Source organism: Botrytis sinoallii (genome assembly GCF_014898435.1).
Source record: "Botrytis sinoallii strain Bc 23 chromosome Unknown BSIN_011, whole genome shotgun sequence".
In the NCBI taxonomy this organism is placed as follows: domain Eukaryota; kingdom Fungi; phylum Ascomycota; class Leotiomycetes; order Helotiales; family Sclerotiniaceae; genus Botrytis; species Botrytis sinoallii.
Genome location: NW_024066038.1, coordinates 1,912,037 through 1,933,735, shown reverse-complemented (window position 1 = coordinate 1,933,735; position 21,699 = coordinate 1,912,037). Strand labels below are relative to the sequence as shown.

At 39.2% G+C, this 21,699-nt stretch overlaps 4 protein-coding genes across 4 annotated transcripts; all 4 read right to left on the bottom strand.

Annotated features, from left to right (window-relative positions):
- Nucleotides 1–1,367: 1,367 nt before the first annotated feature.
- Nucleotides 1,368–2,509, bottom strand: EAF02_007128 (uncharacterized protein; the record flags this gene model as incomplete). Its single annotated transcript, XM_038903176.1, has 3 exons — nucleotides 1,368–1,856; nucleotides 1,914–2,330; nucleotides 2,384–2,509. The coding sequence occupies 3 exons, from the start codon at nucleotides 2,507–2,509 to the stop codon at nucleotides 1,368–1,370; spliced, it is 1,032 nt and encodes a 343-aa protein (XP_038757497.1).
- Nucleotides 2,510–3,069: 560 nt separating this feature from the next.
- EAF02_007127 (uncharacterized protein) lies at nucleotides 3,070–4,645 on the bottom strand (the record flags this gene model as incomplete). The annotated part of the gene is made up of 2 exons (XM_038903175.1): nucleotides 3,070–4,058; nucleotides 4,162–4,645. 2 exons carry the CDS (start codon nucleotides 4,643–4,645, stop codon nucleotides 3,070–3,072), a joined length of 1,473 nt encoding a protein of 490 aa, XP_038757496.1.
- A 986-nt stretch (nucleotides 4,646–5,631) lies between these two features.
- On the bottom strand, nucleotides 5,632–8,373 carry EAF02_007126 (uncharacterized protein). Its single transcript, XM_038903174.1, has 6 exons — nucleotides 7,878–8,373; nucleotides 7,717–7,813; nucleotides 7,030–7,627; nucleotides 6,943–6,973; nucleotides 6,756–6,893; nucleotides 5,632–6,702 (listed from the first exon to the last, which is right to left on the bottom strand). Exons 1-6 carry the CDS (start codon nucleotides 8,005–8,007, stop codon nucleotides 5,768–5,770), a joined length of 1,929 nt encoding a protein of 642 aa, XP_038757495.1. The 5' UTR covers nucleotides 8,008–8,373; the 3' UTR covers nucleotides 5,632–5,767.
- A 2,030-nt stretch (nucleotides 8,374–10,403) lies between these two features.
- EAF02_007125 (uncharacterized protein) lies at nucleotides 10,404–14,828 on the bottom strand. The gene is made up of 6 exons (XM_038903173.1): nucleotides 13,770–14,828; nucleotides 13,316–13,654; nucleotides 13,049–13,256; nucleotides 12,519–12,992; nucleotides 12,227–12,463; nucleotides 10,404–12,168 (listed from the first exon to the last, which is right to left on the bottom strand). Exons 2-6 carry the CDS (start codon nucleotides 13,475–13,477, stop codon nucleotides 11,348–11,350), a joined length of 1,902 nt encoding a protein of 633 aa, XP_038757494.1. The 5' UTR covers nucleotides 13,478–13,654; nucleotides 13,770–14,828; the 3' UTR covers nucleotides 10,404–11,347.
- Between the last annotated feature and the right edge of the window lie 6,871 nt (nucleotides 14,829–21,699).

Sequence of the window (21,699 nt, the reverse complement as noted above, 5' to 3'; positions counted from 1 at the left end):
TCTATTTTGATGTTTAAGCTATCATGGGAGGTGGAGATTCCCGCGAGACGTGTTTGTGATAGACAGATCGGCTCAGGTTTATCAAGAGGTTATTTTAAAGGGGGATTGACCATTCCTGCTTTGAGTATATTTGTAAAGCTTGTAGTCTTCATCTTCTCGAAATAGTTTTTCTATTGAGAAAAATTCTATCTCAGCTGCCGGAAACTCAATAGAAACAAATGTAAAATTATCAATTAAAGAGCTCGTAACGGGACCGCAAAATCCCAGCATGAATGATCACAATCCACTCAGTTTCATTCCTCACCTCAAACTCTCAATAAGAAATTCAAATCAGGACCCGAGACACTTCTCAGAAAAGTATGTGAATTTCCTATTTTTCTATTGAGGAATCCAATGATGTGGTGTGGTTGGCCAAAGAAAATCTTATTGAGCAACTCATCGGGTATAGCGAGAAAGGGGAACCGAGACGCTAAAATCCTCAATGAGTAATTGGCGAGGGGCGGAAAGAATATTACAGGAACAGGAAAATAAATCAAAAATGCATTAAAGACGAAGAAGAATAAAAGGGGCCATCATTCTGACGTACTTATGATCCGGTACCTATCCTTAGAAGATGAACTCCCAAGCAATGCAAAAATAAAATAAATTCATGTCAATTCTCTATTCACCCTAAAATTATACTGTACACAAGTGTTCCCATACTTCACACACTAGCGGAAGTGACATCTCAAGGGATGTTGCATCGTTTTTCAAGCACATGCAATGAATGCGTCATTGAAGGTATATTTAGTAAAAAAATACAAGGACCTGTATTTCTGAAGCTGTTGCACCTCAAAAGTTTGGTGTTAAGTTTGTGTGTGGTCATTTTCGGGAATCTGGTTTTGCTGCTGATGTGATCCATAATCGATGGTGTTGATACAATCGCGTAAAATTATAACATTCTCATCTAGAGATCGGAATCCACAAGTAAGTTTACCTTCCATCATTTAATAATTTGAATCCTTCCACGTTCGGTTGGGGAACACGAATTCAAAATTGAAGGTCTTGATTTGGATAGCTTTGCATACCACCAAAAGCTACTATCAAATGTTGAAACCACAAGTTTTAAAGCCACAGAAATTTATGTGATATCTAGTGACCAAAGTAAGACTGATATAAGGAAAAGAACAAGTCCGAATAGAAAAGATTCCCAATGTAATCTATATCGAAACAACATTTCTACGCAATCACCTCCTCCAGTATTCCGCATAAAATTACCCACATTTCTCTTCGACATTCCTTTTCATCTCAAACAAGCAACGAAAACCCATGCCACAAGTCCCATTTCCCACACACGCCCCTAATACCACACACCCCTAATAAATTCCTCACAATTCCGTCATACTATCCATTATCCAGGTCTTCGTATCTTCCTGTGCATCCATTGCTTCCTTCAACTTATCCTTCATATTAATAAACGCATGCGGCGCCCCGGTATAAATTTTAATGATGGCCTCCCCACCCACCATCATCCACTTTGTGGCCATTGTTACCGAATCATCTAGTAACGGATCTTCCGTACCACATGTGAAAAGAGCACTTGGTAATCTTCCTCTGAATTTCTCAAGATCTTCATAGTATGGTGATATGAGAGGATCTTTCTTTTGTTCGTCACACATCTCTGGAAGGAATGCGTTGACGAATTTACGCATCAAATCGTGATCGAGTATTAAATTGGGACGAACGAAGTTTCGACATTGAGGGAGCATTGTGAGATCGTATATACCGCAATGGAGAATTAGCCCGGACAACTTAAAATCAGGAAGATTTTTGAGAAGATGGAAGGCGACGAGTAAAGATAAATGAGCACCTGCACTCTATAAAGTACCTAGTATTAGTAGATACATCATATGATTGTAAAAGACCCCACATACCTCTCCCCCGATAAATTTCAATGAACTACCGAAAACCCCTTTCCCATGCTTGACCAAGTATTCTCCCACGTCAACACAATCATTTGGACCACATGGAAAAGGATATTCAGGAGCAAGTCTATAACCAACTGACACAATTGCCAGGTCTCCAGCATCAGCATAAAACTGGAGGAGAATATCGGCAGAATGTTGATCGCCAAGAACCCATCCACCACCATGTATAAGGTATCCGATTGCTCTTGTCTTCTTTCGTTCCTCGATAGTTTTGCGCCAAAATGGATATATTAAACGACAAGGGATTGCTCGATCACTATCACGAGAAGGGATTTCTATGTCGAGACCATCTGGTAAGAGTTTAGGCTTCGGGATGGGAGTTTCCCCAGCATCCCTCATCTTACGATATTTTGAGGCACCCATCTGGAAAGTTACAGTAAGTAGTGAAAAAACTGTAGATAAATTGACAACCAAACCTCAAACCATTTTGGACCATCCCTCAGCAAGTTGATCAAATCCTCGTTAGCTTTAGCTGTACCTGCCGATGTATTGCTTGGCTCAAACTTTGCAACATTGATGTGAATATCCGACTTGAGTGGCATTGTTGTTAGACTGAGGCTGGAAAGATTTAGAGTGTGGGAGAATAAATATGACAATTGAGAAAAGAAATCTGAACATGTTTGGGAATCACAAGTGAAGGGCATCATCCATTCTTAAACCGCGAGTTCTGAGTTGTTAAAAATCATGTTGAATCATATTGACTCACACTTTCTTACTCGTCTTCACAATTTCTCTTTGATAAATGAACAAACTTCAGATTCCAGCGACTTCCCACCATTTTCTCTCAAGGTTGTTTGAATCGGACGCCGTCAACAATAGAGTCGGATTTATAGGCGTTACATCCGCATGACAACAGACTATTTGTGACGTCCTCGGTTAATAGAACCCCTATGATGCGTATCTCACATTCCGTGTAACTATTCAACTCGTGGAAACCAATCACAAAGTCGTTATGACGACGTGTATTTCCAAAGGCTTGTGAACAGACCTGCTTCATTTATTCCGTGCAAGAAGTTGAGAAAAGTGGCATAAAACATTTCATTCATTGGATCTAACTTGATGGTGGTCATGACCAAATTCCAACTTTCCAACTGTTGAATTCTCATCTCTTTGATTTGTTTTGTACACGATCAATAACTTTTGAATGAGGCGCATATCGAACATTCGAATTTCTCTTAGGTTTCTCCATTGGTTCTTGGCCACCAAGTAGGAATCGGGTGTAATTAACCACCGAGAGAAGTGTTTTCAACGGAAGACTCGCGATATTACCGAAAGCTTGTAATGGGAGAATCATAGCCGAAGATATCCAATCGAATAATATTCCGAAAGTACTGCGCCTTTGTGAATTATTAGCTGCTGCTGCTGCCAACGAGATAGCATCATTCAATCGTGCTTCCAAATCTAATAGACGGCTTTCCGTTTGGAATGATTGAAGTGTAGCGCGCTTTTCATAACGGCGTACAGCTCGGTTTAGAGCATCTAAATCTGGTTGCATTGTGCGGCGAACTTCTGTAGTAAGAATCGCCGATTGCTTCCCATTTAAGACCAGCTCTGGCATGCTTCCGGCGGACGAATCTACATTTGAGGCTCGCGCCTCTAATTCCTCCAATCTTCGGACCAACGCTTCATTATCTTCTGCCTTTTTTTCACTGGAACCATCGTACGCATGTGAGTTCACAACTCTTTGTAAATGCAGTGTTCTTGCTCGTAGTAACCTGACTAGATGTGCCATTGGTCTCAGCTCTGATGCTAGTAAAAAGATGGTCAAATTGTAATTCGAGACCAATCCTTCGGACGGGCGGCTCAATTGTGATCGTATTGAATGTAGTATATATGCCCCGGCTATTGGAAATATGAAACATGATAATAAAGCCAATATCTCATGAACATAGAGTTCATTGGTAGCAGACTCGTGTACAGGCTGGCGTCGCTCTGTCTTGGAATGCGAGTTCGATTTGTCGTCCGACGTGTCTTCGAGGATCTCGGTCGTAGAATCCATTGCGCATTCATCCCCGCTTCCTTCCTCCCGAGCCATTTCCTCATTATATACCTCTTTCTTTCGAATCGACTGTGCTGAATGATACCAATCCCCTGAATTATTAGCATGTGTTGATTACTATGGATACTTCCCCAACGCCGGTCCACTGCCATTTCTACATGACGGATTCCAGATTTCTGGAAACAGATGACTCACATGGTACCCTTACAGACCAATTCAGTAGAATGGCCGCAAATCCAAGTAACATAATATCGGTAATGACCGAATTTCCATTTGTGAAGAAGAGACCACCAATTGCTGGCAGAAGGGCAAAGGCTAGAGGGGCCGAATCCCAGTGTGAAGAATCATGACTATGTTCCTCCTTCATATCGCTAGGTTGAGGAAACAAAATATCGTCTGTTGAATCCCTCAAACTCTTGTTAAATTCGTTCAGCGAATATTCCGAGAAATTCGAACTCCTGCGACGACTTCCACCTGAAGGTATTCCATCTGTGGACCAACGATTGGTACGACGTCGATTTAATGTTGCTGTAGGCTCATCACCGGTAATATTGGAAGCTCTGCCAGCAGGTGATATACTCTTGGTTGGATTTGGTGATGAGGACCTATCGGTATTGATGATGTTGAGGTTGTTGTTGTGGTTTTGGGTTTGGTTTCGGGTTCGAGTTTCTTCAACCATATTGCCAGGGTTTATTTCGGGTGGGTGGATCGATCTTGAATGGTCCTGCAGTGTGATGTGTGGGGAAATGATGAGGCGAAAGGTAAATCTGATGAAAATAATGGGGATGATTATGGGGATGATGGAGATGCTTCTGCAAGGTACTCGAGGACTGTTGAAGTTTATTATATTGCTTGTATCTTAGGTAGGTGTAATTGATGAGAAGTTTTGATGTCGATAATGCTACTAGGTAGGTATGTCTTTAACCACCGGAGATGAATAAATGTTAATACATATGGTGGCTTTTACTGATTAATTTCTGGCTCTTACTTTTGTGTTGCACTTCCGAAGCTCAGCTGTGGTGTTGATGTAAATCTTAACTCAATAACCTTATGACCAGCGACAAACCTACCTAGGTGCGCAATTGATTAATTAGTGTAGACCTCCACGTACATCTATTCGGGAGTACAATTCTATCTATAGTTCGATTGTCTCGGGAAATATCCCCATTACGTATATAAATGTATCGATACGTATAGATACCTACGTATATACAAGACAGTGCTCGTGCTCGTACACACAAGCCTGGTACATGCCAGGATTTGCAATCGTCATTCTTCCCCTTAGCTCCAACATCAACATTTCCTATTTGTCTCCCTCTGTACTCGTCGTTCCTAACAAAACATTCCACCAAATTTAATACACAGAATTATAGAAACGCTCTGTAGCTACAATCCCGTGACTTAATAATCCTATTAAAATCAGTTCATTCAACAAAGGGCTCACTACTAACGATAGACTTTGCGGATAAAAGTTCCTAAGCTTAAGCTTACTGCCGAAGGCTTAGATCTAGGTACGGTACGGTATACCTAGGTACCTAGGTAGGTGCTGGTGATGACTTTCAGCACACGCTAAGCTCTTTCCTTCATGGCCCGTCCCTTTGCGAGTGCCCACCCTACCTGGACATCCAGTTTAAATGCTACAATAACCTCCGTAGGCTAGATTGATCCAACTTTTCGATGTATGGTGGCAAAGAAAGTCTTAGAGACAAGATATATATACTCAAACCTTCAATCGCAGGAAAAAGGTATTATTCATTTGTTTTTATAATATACATCCACTTCTCCCCCTCTACACTTGCTCTTACAAGCCACGGAATCTCTCCTTTCCCCTTTCCACAAATCTTAACGGCACTTTATCCTCTTTCGCCATCTTCAACACTATTTGCGCTTGATTGCATCTTTTAAGCACCTCCTTCGTTTCTATAATAGCTTTTTCATAAACTTCTCTCCTCTCTTCATCATTCATCCTCTGTACTTCCCCATCACTCGCCCATCTAGACACATCCAACTCCACACTATATTTCTGAAATATCACAGTCAAAACAGCAATCCTTTCCACCTGCGCGAATTTCTTGCCCGGACAAGCGCGTGGTCCCTCGCTAAAAGGTATGAATGCTCCTTTGACTGGTTTAAATAGTGTAGAGCTCTCATGGTCACTTTTATCCTTTACCAAATCCTCATCTTCATCCTCATCCGCATGTTTCATCTCTTGGCGCTCTTCCACTTTCTCTACAATCCATCTTTCCGGTACAAAATCATTCAAATCTGTGCTTCCTTCCTTTGAAATCCTATGTGTCCCTACAGTATTCAGATGAATAAAACATCCTTCCGGCACCACTTTCTCCACTCCATCAACTATAACCTTCTGTTTCCCTACAGTAATCTTCGGTATTGTATCCGCTATCGGCATTAATCTCAATTCTTCATTCAACACCGCTCCTACCATACTATTGTACAATTTTGGAAAATCACGCATATATGTCCAATGCTGTGGCTTCTTTGAGCCAATAATCAAGTCTATATCACCTTGCATAGATGTCTGAGACAAGACAGAAATGGCGAGGTAGACGAAACAAAGCTGAATGCTGGATGCAGTTGTTTCATGGCCGGCGAGGAGAAATATAAAGGCATTTGATTTTATTTCGGCTTCGGTGAGGGGCAAGTCTTCGTTTCGATTTGATACCATGGGGTTCTTAGGGGAATTCAGAGTCTCAGTGGATGCTTTGAGCATATTCCCTTGATATTGTTAGTGTCATCGGATGGATTGCAAATTATAGTTGCAATCTCACCCATTAGGTCCATGGTAACTTTGTCATAATCTCCAGCTGATATTTGCTTCTTTTTATGCTCGAGTAGTCCGGTAACATATTGATTTGTTTCTTTAAACGCTTTGTACACCTTTCCATGGCGCTTTATAGGTGAAAGTTCTTGAAACGTCAGAAGAATGAATGCTTGGAGGGGAATCAAGTAACTTACTCAACATCCACTGGGGCCATAATAATATGAGCTATATCACGATTAGTACCCCTATTTTTCTTTGAATTTCATTCCATTTTTGCTTACAAGAAGACTACTCAAAACTGTATTAATGCAATCTTTGAATCCCAATGAATGTTCTCCAACCGGTTTACTCAAACCCAAATTCGGCATCTCTTCCCCTTCAATCTTCAAATCCCCAATACCCACGTCTACTTCCTCCTCTCCTTCCCACGACTGTGGTACTCCAAATCCCACAGCGCAAATCACATGCAAACTTAGAATTGCCGTATCACTCCCCGCATCTTCCACTCTCAACTCCTCATGGCCCTTCTCGCTACTTCTACTTCTCCTCCCCCAAATTCTAATCATCGCCTCCGCTTGTCTGATACTCTCCGCCCAAACTAACTTTATACTTTTTTCACCAAAGCTCTTCCCCACTACCTTCTTATGTCTCCTCCATTCCTCTCCTTCAATTGTCACAATGTTCTTCCCAAAAAATTCCAACACCTTATAATTCTTCACGGGCTTAACGAAATCATTTTTTCGCGTTGTGAATTGCGCTATCAACTCTGCGTTTGTCGTGCGTAAGAGATTGAGGTTCGTGGCCGCGAATATGTAGGTGTCTCCATGGAGATCATAGGAAGAGCGGAGATTGAGGAAGGAGTTGCGGTGGTTGGCTATGCTATGGGGATGTTAAATGGTTTGATGGGCTATTTTCTGGGGGGTGTTTTTGGAATTGGGGGTGCAATAATTGAGAGAAGAGAAACTTACTATAGCCATTCCCAATGCTTCGTTCCAGGTAATCTCCTCAGAATTGGAATAAACAACTTCAAAGTCAAAATATTTTTTAATCCGATTGGCGCAAGAGCTAGAACAACCCTTTAACATCAGCGCCTTCATTTCTTTTCAGTCCAAATATTGAATACACCCACGCGTCTCAATAACTGGAAATCCGGTTTTCTGTGCTATCCTTCTAGAATCCAAGAATCCATTATACGCATTTCCCACTTTCCACAGCAGCAACGTCCATAGAGCTAGTCCTATGAACAATATACCGACCATTCCGAATTCCTTGACGTTCAACGCGATGCACGATAATTTGGCAGGATGAAGAATTACGAATCACGACTACCCAAAATGCAAACAAAAAATCAACATGCATTTAGAAAATCGTCGATGGATCAAATGAATGATTGTCAATCGCTTCAACCCTGACGTGAATAAAAAGAGCAAGTAAATCGAGTGGAATTCAATATATGTGATCCTTCATACATGTCTTACATATGTAGGATACGGAGCGGTACCCCTCATCCATAATCTCGACACCTATCATTATGGATCGTAGTGTAGATAATCCTTCATAGATGGATAGCCTAGGTACGCATGTAAGATGAAGAGAAACATGTGGATAGAGATAAGGATAAGCAGAACCTTCATTCAGAACAATTATTGAATTTTATATGGAGGTATGGAGTAACTATCTTTACTTATTCGTCCATGATTCTCTAGAAATTCCCTCCTAAACCAGGGTCTCGTATATAGGTAGTATTCTTTAATCATACGTCTATCTATGAATGGAAGACATCCTCCATACTTCGTACATTTAATTATTCCATCTGAGCACCTGGCACCGTCTAGACTTCAAAAGCTCAAAGCTCACAGCTGAAACCCCACTCCTCCCCTGGAATGATAACCCAACCATAACAACCACCCCCCTCGCCCCCGCCCCCCTTGATAACGTCCTTGTTGTCCGTTCCCATTTTATGGCTGATTCGACCCCGCCGTACGTATATATGTAACTCTACATACCTATACAAGCGAGGTCTCCCAACAAGGTACGAGTACTCGAACAGGGAAACATTTTTATCCACCAGAATGAGATATGCATTCAACGAATATTGATTAACTGCTGCTTGGGGCCACTTAAAGCTGTTTAAGGACGGCCAGGACTGACGTGCATATAGATAGATACAAAGTCTGTAAATTACATAGCATCCAGATACCTCCGGCAGATATACTCAGGTACACACAGCTTAGCTATAGCTTTTTATGTATTCCATGTAACCTTAGCACTAGCAACTCAGGGTAGCAGCAATTCAATACGCAATAAACCCATAAAACCTCGACATAAGAAAATCCAACGAAATTTCGATTTCTTTCGTTCACTCAAACTTTCTTTGGTCCTTGAATTTCATTCATTTGAATTTCGATGACCTTACATCATTATCGATTTGCAAGCTCCATGACCAAGCCTGACATATTTCGTTTGGATAAACAAGCCCCAACAAACATGATAGTATTCCGAAAGGCAAACCCTGAATTTAGACCCGTTCCATGTATTAATATCCGTTCTCATACATGCAGTACCTACGCCATACCATTGCCGTTTCCATACCTTGCCTGCCGCCTATACCGCACATTTCCTAATTTACCCATCCGTCCCGATTGCATAAGCACCCTTCGATGAGACCCCGATATCAACCATTCATTACATCCTCATCCCTCAGCCTCGTCCCTCGCCCTATCCATTCGAGTTTTCATCTATTATCCCAACTCTTCGGTCTAGGTCGCCGTCCGTCGCTAATATCCGAGCTCACCGGGCACCAGCAAGGCAAGCACGGACACCCGTACGGGCACCAGTGGAAGCCATTTTTTCGCTTGCACGCTACTATCGGCAATTAGAGTCTAAATTTTGACCCAGTATAGGGGACCTATCTGCCATCGAACTCTTGGCCCCTCTGTGATCATGATAATGCTGAAAGAAATATTGAATGAATGCTCTCTAATCTTGGAAAATTCTGATCAATTAACAAATTAGTCAAAGATTAACGATTGATTAGTGCGTGAATATAAGCTGCATGTGCAATACCCAGGCACATTATGTATCCCTCCCTTTCCATCCCTAACCTTCGCATTACTGATAGACAAAAGTAACTCACTGGTACGTCATTCCAAATGCATTCTCTTCACCCCAGTAATTTCGACCTAAAAGCAGCTCTCCTCAAACAAATCCCCAATTAATTCATTCCCTCATGGGAAGGAAGCCTACGGAAATGTTACGGAATGGTCACGGAAAGGGATGCTGTAACGGTAGCCAAGAAATCAAAATGCAAACAAAATTCAATACATCCAAACAGAATCTAACAAACGCTCAAAAAATTACCCAACAAGTATGTACTGCGTACACAAATCAAAGCACTACTTCAATTTTCTACCCCCCAAGAGCTGCTTCGTCAAGCTCTTTTGGTCGCTTCGCATACACCCATCCAAACTTCATAATCATGCATATGCAATTCTACAAACGGAATCAGGTACTACAAATTATATATTATTCATATGGATAGGCAGGTAGAAGGGTAGGTACTAGTACATGCACATGCAAATCATACCCGTCTAGCCGCTCGCTCAAGTACACTCGAATCAAAAGGAGTAGGTAACGGTGTTTATTGATTATTCCAGGTCTTTTAAACATCTAGACCCGACTACTGTATACATTCTCGTCTCATTTCTTCTTCTTCTTGCTTTGCTTTGCTTTGCTTCTCTCCACTTTGCCTGATTTCGTTCCCCGCATTTTCATGCTTCTTACCTTCCAATGCTATAGATGCAATATGAGGAAAGGCAACGAATTAATGAGTAGATATGTAAATAAAAATATTCAACTCTCATAATCATAATTTAGCCTGACTGGCCAGCCATAAAGACTGCCGTTCTTAAGTTCCATGCTTCAAGTAACCTTTGTGAGTCGAAAAATTGCATCCATAATTCCATGTACAAATTCCCTTCATTCACGTATCAACCATCCATCTCATATCATTACCCTCAGAACACCAATCCAATCCATAAGATACTATCCGTGTCAATAATTCAATCCATCAACCTCCATTAAAAATACCGTAACAAAGTACCTAAACAAAGTGTGCAGGAAAAAAGAGAAATTGTCCACGTATTAAATCTCCAAACCCGAGTGAGTCCCGGTTCAAAGTCCAAAGGTTCCATCCGAGGCCGAACCTAAACTTTTCCACCACAAAATTCTGCCAGCCAATTTCAATTCCACCTCCACCCATTCAATAATATCAATAGAACTCACATGTCAGTCGCTAAAATCAGAGAACAGTGAAAGATAAACTAGCATAAAGCACAAAACGTAAAAGTGATTTCAAAAAAAGAAACTTGAAAAAAATTGCACAACCAAATCGAACGCTTGCACCACCACCATCTCATCCCATCTTAGTCTCCGCTGGTTTTATGTATATAAAAATATGCCAGTCAAACATGTCAAGACATGATATTCGATCGCTTGCTCAGATGAGTATATGCCATCGCCCACCAGGAGAGTTAAAATAATCGAAGCGCCAATACTCCCTCTCCATTGCTTTTGGATAAACCTAAAGAGAGTCATTCCTTAACCCTGATGAATACTCGGATCTTGTTTAAGATCTGCATCATGATGACCATAATTATTACTGCCGAGAAAATCGAATCCGCCATGATGTTGATGGGTAGGGAGTTGATGTGGATGACCGAGACTTCCTGTTCGAAGCTGACTTCCTATTTGAGGAGTTGTGTCGTATTGAGATCTATGTGGCAGTCCATCGTAGCTGCTTTGGACACTGTGACCAATAGGATGCGATGGTAACATGGATTGAGAGTTGGGTGGGGGAAGTTGATACGAATTGGAGGAGAAAGGTTGTGGGGAATTGGATGTGAACGATTGAGATTGTGGTGATGTTGTGTAAAAGCTTGAGGCTGGAGATGGATTACTGAAGAAAGATGATGTCCAGCTCACATTTGCTTGTTGGGAGTTCTGGTATTGAGCTGGAGACATAGAAGTGGACATGGAACGTTGAGGTTGGTCTTGTAGGCTTGAGCTACTAGGATCATTGAAGCTAACGCGAGGTATATATCCAGTAGCGGTATGAATGTAAGAGGAGTTGTGTATATGATCTTCCTGTTGTGGATTGTATCGAACCGAGGCGTGTCGAGCTGGTGCATACACATTATCATGTTCTCTCTGCTGATTAGACGACGTTCCTTGTTGTGCTTGCTGAATTTGAATGATTGAAGGCGAGACCGAGCTATGCGGAGTTAACATCATTGGCGAGGCTTCTATTTCTTGAGGTTGTAAATCATCGTCTTCAAGCTTCATGCCCTCATCTGGTTCGTCGTCTGAAATTTCCGCGCCGTTTCTATCACCATACATTACCGAAATATAAGTATCAGGGTCTAATGAGATATTAGCCATCTGACAGTACAGTGTTTGAATCTGAAATGAGATACTGACCTCGCTCGCCATTTTTGTACTGCTCCTCCATTCGAGCAACCTTGAATATCTCCTTCAAAAAAGGCTTCTTGGCAGAATTCTCGGGATGATCCTTTTCCGTAAACCAATTCGACATAGCTTCCATCGTAACTTCTTCCAGTTTCTTGACGTTGAGGTTTAGCTTCTGAACTGCGGAACATTGCTTATGATATGGCTCGATAATCATTCTCAAAATATGTACCAACAAACGTATTCGCTCTAATCATAATATTAATCAGGATGTCTTTGATTTACATGGTGATGTTGAACTTACCAGGTTTCAAAAGGTGATCTGGTTCTCTGTGACGAACTGAAAAATCTCCACTTGTAGCTGGCCACCACGGTGGGGCTTTATCAGCACCCTTGGTATATGGGTAATGTGTCTGCTTTCTAGGCTCAACGAGCTTTACAAAAGCTTTTCCCATAACCTTACAAGAGGCTTGCTGCATATCCTTGAAACGGCAACTGTAGAATTTCGTAACCTCTTCCTCGTCACCTATTCTCAATAACATTGTCTTCCTCTCTACGATGGGACTTGGTGTATCTTCACTTGAGTCATCATATTGATGATGATATCTCTTAGTCTTTTTCGATCCTGTCGAATCATCATCGTCAGAATCCTCTGAACTTTGTCGAAACTGACGGTGTCGGCGCCTCTTTCCAGAACTTGAAGCATTTCCGGTAAGTCTCCTCATACCTGGTGCGTTATCCATGCTAAAGTCACTATATCCGCTCTCTTGACTATAGGCTGTAGAGATGAACGTTAGCAAGAAAGACATAGAGGCCATTTGAAAGGTGACTGACATGATGAATTTGAGAATGAGGCATCCAGAGCAGCTCTTTGTACAGATTTGTGAAAATCATTCTTCAAGTGTGGCGAGAATATTCTCGGTTGAAAATTCTTCAGAGTTTGGGAGGTGTAGTTTACTTCCCTTCCATCGTCAAGAATGGCGATGACGGCAAACTCTTTTACTGGAATACGAGCGCAGGATCTCAATGCTTCCTCGACAGTCTAAAGAGTTGTTAGTTAATTCACACTCTATGAGATGAATGGATTGTCACTCAACGTACAAGAGCTAGTTCGTGAGGGTGAGGGCGGTGTGGTATAATTGGTGTGAGTCGAGCTTCGCTCAAGGAAGGTTGGCTGCAATCGAATGATCTCTCCGCGGTATTGGGCCATGACTCACGGCCATAGCAATCCCTAGACTGCATGGGATTCTCATGCTGAACCATATTCAAGAAAGGTATTCAGATGATGAATAGACTAAGGGCTCTGAATCTTTGACTCGAGGCGGTGAAGTTACAAGTCGAGCTATCGTATTGATGATATACTTGACAAGTCCGTGAGGTATAAGACGTATCAGGAATTAGGAGCACGGGAGACTGCTTTAATGACTGCTCGACAATCTACTGTTTACCAAAACTCAGTGTTAGCGTATTAATTTACGCATATGCATGATAAAGATCCGAGTCTGTAAGGAGATCCAAGACATGGAGATGGAAAAAGTAAATCAATGAGGCTTACATCAAAACCAGGGTTATCTTCGTATTAATATCATAAACTCATGGCAACTAGAAGAAAAAATTCACAGGAAAGAAAAAAGTAGCGTTGTATCGGGATTCAATTTCGAAGGTAACACCAAATCAGATTCCCGCCAGATAGGTGGGGAAGCTGAGTTTATAGTCGCAAATTATCGATTGAGGCGTCAAGTACCCAAGCATGAGACCCAAGAGTGACTATCTTACCACCGTCCCGACCGAGTATACTCTTTCCCGATACGAGACCGTACGGACCGACTCTCGGAATTAGGCACCGAAAGACTTGTGAGTTGACGTGAGATATGAGATGGTGTAGTGTAGGGAGTTAAGGTTTGGAGGAGCGTTGAGTATCCGTTGACACTATCCAATTGACAATTCAATCGCCGCTATATCAAGAAACTGGACGACTAAGAGAGTATTTGAGACACTCTAATATTGTTCGGAAACCGGCAGTAGTAATTGTTTCAGTTGATTTATTTTTCAATTTTCAGGGACCTTTTTGGGCCTTGATCCGCCGTTTGATCTTCGAACCCTTGGGACCATTAGACGCGCGGGGAATCTGGACTGAGATGGCAAGTGAGACCAGAATAGATTCTTAGATCAGTGGACATACAGTCGATTGAAATAAGTATCAGTAATAGATATATGATCGATCCACAACTGTGTGTAAAATGAGCAACTAGATGATAGATCTAGTATCTAGATGAGGGGGAGGAAAGGAAGAGAAAATGGCAAGAAGGAAAGAAGAGATTTAAGATAAGGACAGAAGATTCGAGTAAAGTCCCGTAGGCAATGTACGGTAAAAAGGCTGCATGGAGGATAGAATGGGTGAGGGGATATGTATGACGCAAAAAGCCCCCAGTCGCTTGTAGGACACCAAGCTTAAACGAAGCTCTGAGATAAATTCGATGCGCTGTTCAATATGTTATGATTCACGGTTTGTTTGACTATACAGAATTTATTTCTGTTGTGTTCCTGTCTGTACATCTAAGCTTGCGTTGCGTTTGCGTTATTCGGTGGTTCGTTGAATAATAAATGTCGTGCTACCATTTGAGAGATGGGGGAGGGGAGGGGAGAGGAAGGAGGAACGACCAAAATCGCGACCTACAACAATTGAGGTAAATAAATTAATTCTGGCCAATATTATAATTTATTTTAGCCAGTTTCTTGAAGCAGCATGCCAGAATTTCCAAGAGGATTTGATCATCACGGAGTACCCAGATACCCAGATTGTTGGGTTTAGCTATGGACTTGATGATTGACGGAAATCCATGTCATCCATGTTTTGGTGTAGACACATGGACCACTACAAAGACCAGTAAGGAATTAGGGTATACCACGCAACGGTTCCTGGGGGTTTCAAATTAATCCTTGAAGTTTGCCTTGCCGTCGTGTGTATTACTCGGCATGGATTAATCAATTAATGGACTAAGAGATTAAATTGAACGGGGGTGTTGTGACACTAATACAATGCGACGCGATGTGATGCTGGTATAGGTTGGATAATAAGCGATGATAATCTGTCTATGCTTGCTTTGGTGGATAATCCCTTCGGACTAGATAAGATAAAGATTGGGTGTTGTGATATCTTTACTATTCTGGTATATCTTCGCAATAAGGGTAATATGCTCACTCCATATGCAAAATTCGTGGAAATAACATTTTGAGTTTAGGTGTGAAAAGACAGTTGTCGATTTGTCTGTTCATATTTGTGGTTTACTGCTTTCTACCTTGCCCCTTTCTACCTTTATGATTATTTTTCTGATACAACGAATCAGCTACATCCTTGATAACGCCATGAAGCATGCTTCTTGAATAAAAGATCATTTGGTCGAGGTAAATGGTTCTATGGAATTCAATCGAAAAACGTGGGGAATCGTGGGGGGGGGGGGGGGGGGGGGGGGTGGGGGGGGGGGGGGGGGGGGGGGGGGGGGGGGGGGGGGGAAAGGGACCATAATCATGACCATTAACGGCCCTTCTAGAATTCGGATTCAAAGTCTAGAATTGATACCAGGTGTAGTAGCATTCTATACTTGGAGACATGGATTCGAAGAGGGGAAGGGCCGAGGCGCATATTGCGGGAAAGGCAACAGCGTGAGAAAACAATCCTGCGATGAGAATCGAGAAGTAAGCCTGAATGTGCACAATTCCAAGACTGTGGCTTTTTCTGGGTGTTACCATGAAGATTAGGGTTCATATGCATAAATAGATGTACGCGGTAGACTTATCTGGGTAATAACATCCATACATCACGAATAGAGTTGAATCTTCTCGATAAGATGTATAGATGTTTAGAAAACTATTTGTCTCCTCGAGTAGATGAAGTGAAGTTACAATTGAGCTCGAGCTAAAGAAATATCAGGTCCATGCACTAGGTACTAATTCATTACTTAATTAATAAGGCTCCTAGTTACTCCAGATTCTTATCATTTTCTCTTATTTTCTTTTCTTTTGATTTTCTTTTGATTTTTTATTTCTTTTTCTTTCAATCTATGTATACAGCACCCCTCTCGACTATAATGCCGTACGTCAAAAAACTCCTCAACATTTCGAGCCATCTCTGCATCGGTACCTAGATAGCTGAGTGAAAAAGCCATCTTATTGGATTCCTACAACATTTCGTAATATTTGACCTCAATGCAGATCACTCCGGGCCTTCATGGGTTCCTGGACCTAGTTTACAATACAGTTTGCGGGGTGAACGACAACCGAAAGTTAATTGGAAATAATCGATAAAGCTAACGAACGACACCAGAACTAACAACCTATAATTATCGGAGTCTTCCTTCCAAGATACCTAGCGTTGATCTCAAATCAACTCGAATGGCTTAATTCATCTATCTATTGAATGATTTCACTTGTTCTTGGTTTTCAGCTTCGTGACGGTATCATAATTAATTCACAAACTCATCCGAAATACGGAATTTTCCTACTTTCTTCTTCCTTGCTTCCTTTCGTGAATTTCATTTACACATTGCTGTCTGGGTAACCAATCTCAGATCGTACAACATCAAAACAGTAACTTCTAGCCAATGACCAACTAAAGGGTTCAAAAACTGGACTTGAAATCCTACGGAGATCGTCTGATCTACCCGAATCCTGCTTCGTAGCAAGGATGGATCACGTATAATCCACTCATTGGTTCAAAATTTCAATGTTTCAATTCATATCCGGCTGGAAGATTGATTGCATATGGCAACAAGAAGTCTCCGCTAATAGCAAAGTCGTACATAGTATAAGTGTAATCGTCCGACCTCGTCTTCCCAGAGCCGACAGATTCGGAGAAAAGCCTCCCGATTCAATCGAATATCAAGTGGATATAATACAAAATACTGCCAAATCGCATCACCTTTAACGTGATGTTCGAGGGCATACTTTACTTCACTCCCATGATCGTTATCGAAGGGTCAATTATAATCTCGGAGAAAATGAGGATGTGGAGATCCCGACGAAGTTGCCATATCAGGAAGCGGTGAAAAATTGGTGGCAGTTGACGCGCATGTCAAGAACTGCAGGAAGGCAATTGTAACGATTCATCTTCCGCTATTCTTCGACTCTAGATGTTAGCAGTCGCCACAGATATGAGAACGTAGCGGTCAGAAAGAGTAGTGCTCTTCTATCCAAGTGGTTCCGTTAGGACATCATGCAACTGACCACAGGTCACAAGTCTATCACAAGCTTTTATTTAGAGATTTTATGAAGCATGTTTACTGATCCGGTTTTTAAATCCATCGGTAAGAAACACCGCGATATTCATCGTTGCATATTACTCTCGATTTACGCCCATATCAGTCGTCGTGGCACAAACATACGCGAAAGCCCACAAGAGGTTTGCATTGTCGCGTGCCAGGCTTATAAATGTTCGACATATCTTTACAAGCAGTCTCGCCCATATATTTGAGATAAAATTTCGAGCTACCTTATCACACAATACAATATTTAGCAAGTATATGCTGTAAAACCTATGAATTTTATCAAGTCTGTCAGGGCAATTCCTTGGTTCATAATGCTACGCGATATTTCCGTTGATTTTTTCTTCGAGCTAATAATCTGAATCTATAATTGCGAAGGATAAATATTCTTATCTCCATCTACTCAGTTGGTGATATAGACATAAGCGAACTGATTTACACTTCGTCCGATATCACTCACGCTGCTCAACTATGTTCCCAATCAATGACAAAGTCAAGCTCCCCATGCACGCTTCATGTTGTGGTAACAGAAGCTTTGTTGATAGATTCCGCTAAAGAAGGCTATTCACAGAATATACTTACTATGATGTCTCGTTGCATGTTTCTCTGGCAGGTTGGGAACACATAACAACAAAGTTGTCTGCTCCTTGCATGTGACCGTGGCATATAAAGGTTCAAGTCAGCTCGAGCAATATTTGCACCTAGCTTTGAGGTTTTACATGATGTCATACTTCTGTGCAATAGCACTAGATCCTGAAAAAGTACTCGTGTAGGTTTTGAATACCTCGAAGCTGATTTTAATGTGTGTGAGCACCTTAACAATGCGGTATACTCTACATATCTGTTCATCATTACCATAAGCCTTGCCAAATTGGGTCAAATCTAATCGTATATTTATGTACCAGTCAATTAAATTCTTTTTGCTCTCTACCTTCTTATCACAATATAATCATGAGTCAACCAAATGTTACACAAAGCCCTTCAAATCCTTCATCAATCCTTTCTTATCTAGATATTGGTATCCAATCAATCCCGCGTATTATCCCCCGCTAAGCTTACTTAAGTCGAGTAACCGATATCCCTACATCGTGCACATCCCTGTATCGTGCACGCTTTTTTAGCTTTCAAAAATATCAATATTACCATCTAAATATCGCGATAATATGTCTTTAGAAAGCTATATAAGCTTGCACTAGATTATATTAAAGGCTAAGAATGTTCTAAATACACCCAGATAGCTTATTTATACGAAGTCGATCATATTACACTCTCAAAACAACATAGAGGTAAAACCACCTCCTATAAAATAAGCTATGCCGATACACACCAATATCTTTTATTAAAGTAAGAGAAGGCTTTATTAAATCAGATTAACAAGTTAACACAAAGATCTATATTTTCTACAAATGCTATAATTAGAAATTTAGCAGAAGAGATAAAAGAATGCTCTATAGGGAAGAACTAGACAGTCAATTTCGTTAAGTAGTATAAAAGTTGTATTCAAAGTCGATATCTCTATTGTATTGATAATTTGTATATCAAGGCTGATAATATGAATATATTTGAATACTTTTATAATCTTATTAATACTATTTTATATTATTATTGATTTATATTATTTAAAAAAGCTCTTGCTAATCTCTCTCTTTTATTCATTTAATTAGTAAAAACGATTATAAAATATAATATTGCATCGAAAAACATATACAATTGGAACGAGAAGGGGTTTCTAATTGGTTTGGAAAAGCTATAAAGAGGATAATGAGTATTAATATATATAAAAGAAATAGAGTTATGAAAGTTAAACAAAACAAATCAAAAGAGTTTATTATCTTTTTAGTATATATAACTACTAATAGTATAGCTTTATCATTTACCTTAATCTATAAAAAGGAATCAAATAATCTATAAGATATATAGATTAATAAGATAGGCATAAAAGATTAAGCTTATTTTAAAGCCTTAAGCAATAAATAGTTATCTAATACTTTTGAACTTAATTGGCTTATAAAAGTCTTTCAATACTATATATATCTAAAAGCAAGCAAAGAATATCGGTTATTGATTGTAAATAGTCATTCTAGTTATATCAATATGGAATTTATATCAAAATACAACGAATTGAAGATCATATTATTGATTCTGCCTTCCTACTCTATATATCGATTACAACCATTCGATGTGGGCTACTTTCTTCTCCTTTCAACGAATTATGGTATAGAACTCAATAATTGGATATATAAAAGTAGAGGTTTAATTAGTATGTCGAATGTAACTTTTGGGCTATCTTTAAAGTAGTTTGGGCTCAATTTGCAACTTTCTATAATATATTATAATCCTTCGAAAAAGCAGGCATTTATTCATTCAACAAGGAGGCTATTATATCTAGCATAAAGCTAGAAAGAGCTACTATATTATCTATATCGATACAGTTTATAAGGGATAAATTTAAACACTATATATGTCAAAAGCTTTATATCGACTTAAATTAGAATTTCGATAAAATCAGAACCTCAAGATTACTTTAAAGCTTTTTAAGGCTGCCTTTATTAATATAGCTAAAGCTGATATTCAATTGTATAAAACAAAAGATCTAGAAAAGACTTTAAAAATTGGAAAAGAAGAAAAGGATTTGTTTCAAGTATTTAAACCTTGTAGGGGAGAAGACTAGTAATGCTTTTTTATATTCCCTCTCTCAAATTGAAAAAGTTAAGATCTTTTAATTAAAGAAAAAACGTTTATTATAAAGTAGAAAAAGGAAATTAAAATACAGAAGAAGGTAATAAGAAAGCTAAAAGGAAAAGGAGGTGATTAAAGCTAAAGAGAGGATAGTACAAAGAGAAGTAGATTATCAATTTATAAGAGATATTAAAGAGGAGATTAAAGAGCTTGTAAATCAATAGGATCTTTTATTAAAAGAGATTAAAGCTTCAAAAAGGTTATATATTATAGATCTAATATCTAAGAAAGCTATAGAGCCTTCTAATATAATAGTAATAGATAAATCAATAATAAAAGAAGGGGAGGGGATTATATGGTCGAAATGAGGCTGATAGATCAAGATTCCTATAAGGTTTAAATAAGGAAGTTTTAAATCTTCTTTTCTAATTTATTATATTTTATTATATTCTTAAATAATTTATAGCTTTATATCTTATTGAATGTATTTATTATTAAATATTGAAGTTGTTGTAGGGTGAGTTTAAAAACGTGCACGATACAGGGACGTGCACGATGTAGGGATATCGGTTACCCCACTTTCTGGCCACCCCCCTTTTGGGGCCACTTTTACACCAAAAATGAAAATCTTAATTTTCTTATTTATGGATAGAATTTATTGAAAATTTATATGTATATAATTTAGATCGATTTAAGCTTATTCTGAAAATTTTAGATTTTTAAAGATTTCTCTGTATTGAAATCTAGAGCTTCAAAATAATCGATTTTTTAATTTGTATATGTCACGGATTGGTTATAACTCTACTTAGTAGGTTTGATGTTGATCAAACTACTTATACCCTTTGGGGTTACGTGGCTTAGTGGTAGAGTACTTGGCGCTCGTGACAGTATAGGAATTATATACAAATTTAGAAATTTTATAAAATCTTTGATAACTTTTTAATAAAAATTTCTAAAAATAAACTACAAAATTTTATTATAAATTTATAACATATTTAACTTAATAGATTCAGAAAAAATACAAAGTTTCTTATAAATAAATATTTAAAGAGGTACCCTCAAAATGACAGGGATTATTTATATTACTCTAAACTCATTGTATATTATATCTCTATATTTGTTAATTTTTTTGAATTTTTTTTAAATTTCTATATAGATTTGAGTTTAAAACTTTTAAAAAGATATACAGTTTTTTTTTAATAATTGTTATTAAAAAATTATTGAGGATTTTATAAAATTTCTAAATTTGTATATGATTTTTATACAAATTAAAAAATCGATATTTTGAAGCTTTAGATCTTAATATAGAAAAATCCTAAAAATATAAAATTTTCAGAATAAGCTTAAATCGATCTAAATTATATATATATAAATTTTTATCAAATTATATTATATATTGATAAAGATATTAATAGGCCTAAAAAGTGATTTTTGGTGTGAAAGGGTGGCCCAAAACAGGGGTGGCCTGAAAGTAGGGTAACCGACTTACACGTTACAACATCAGATGTCACCTTTATCGATATTCAATCCAGCTACAGATTTTTT

Bases quoted from the DNA above. Each gene is read 5' to 3' on its own strand.
- EAF02_007126 (XM_038903174.1), bottom strand. From the start codon at position 8,007: ATGGTCGGTATATTGTTCATAGGACTAGCTCTATGGACGTTGCTGCTG. The intron at 6,974-7,029 runs GTAAGCAAAAAT...ATCGTGATATAG, and splicing joins CAGTTTTGAGTAGTCTTCTT to CTCATATTATTATGGCCCCA. The intron at 6,894-6,942 runs GTAAGTTACTTG...TGACGTTTCAAG, and splicing joins ATGGCCCCAGTGGATGTTGA to AACTTTCACCTATAAAGCGC.
- EAF02_007125 (XM_038903173.1), bottom strand. From the start codon at position 13,477: ATGGTTCAGCATGAGAATCCCATGCAGTCTAGGGATTGCTATGGCCGT. The intron at 13,257-13,315 runs GTACGTTGAGTG...ACAACTCTTTAG, and splicing joins ACCCTCACGAACTAGCTCTT to ACTGTCGAGGAAGCATTGAG. The intron at 12,464-12,518 runs GTAAGTTCAACA...TATTATGATTAG, and splicing joins AGATCACCTTTTGAAACCTG to AGCGAATACGTTTGTTGGTA.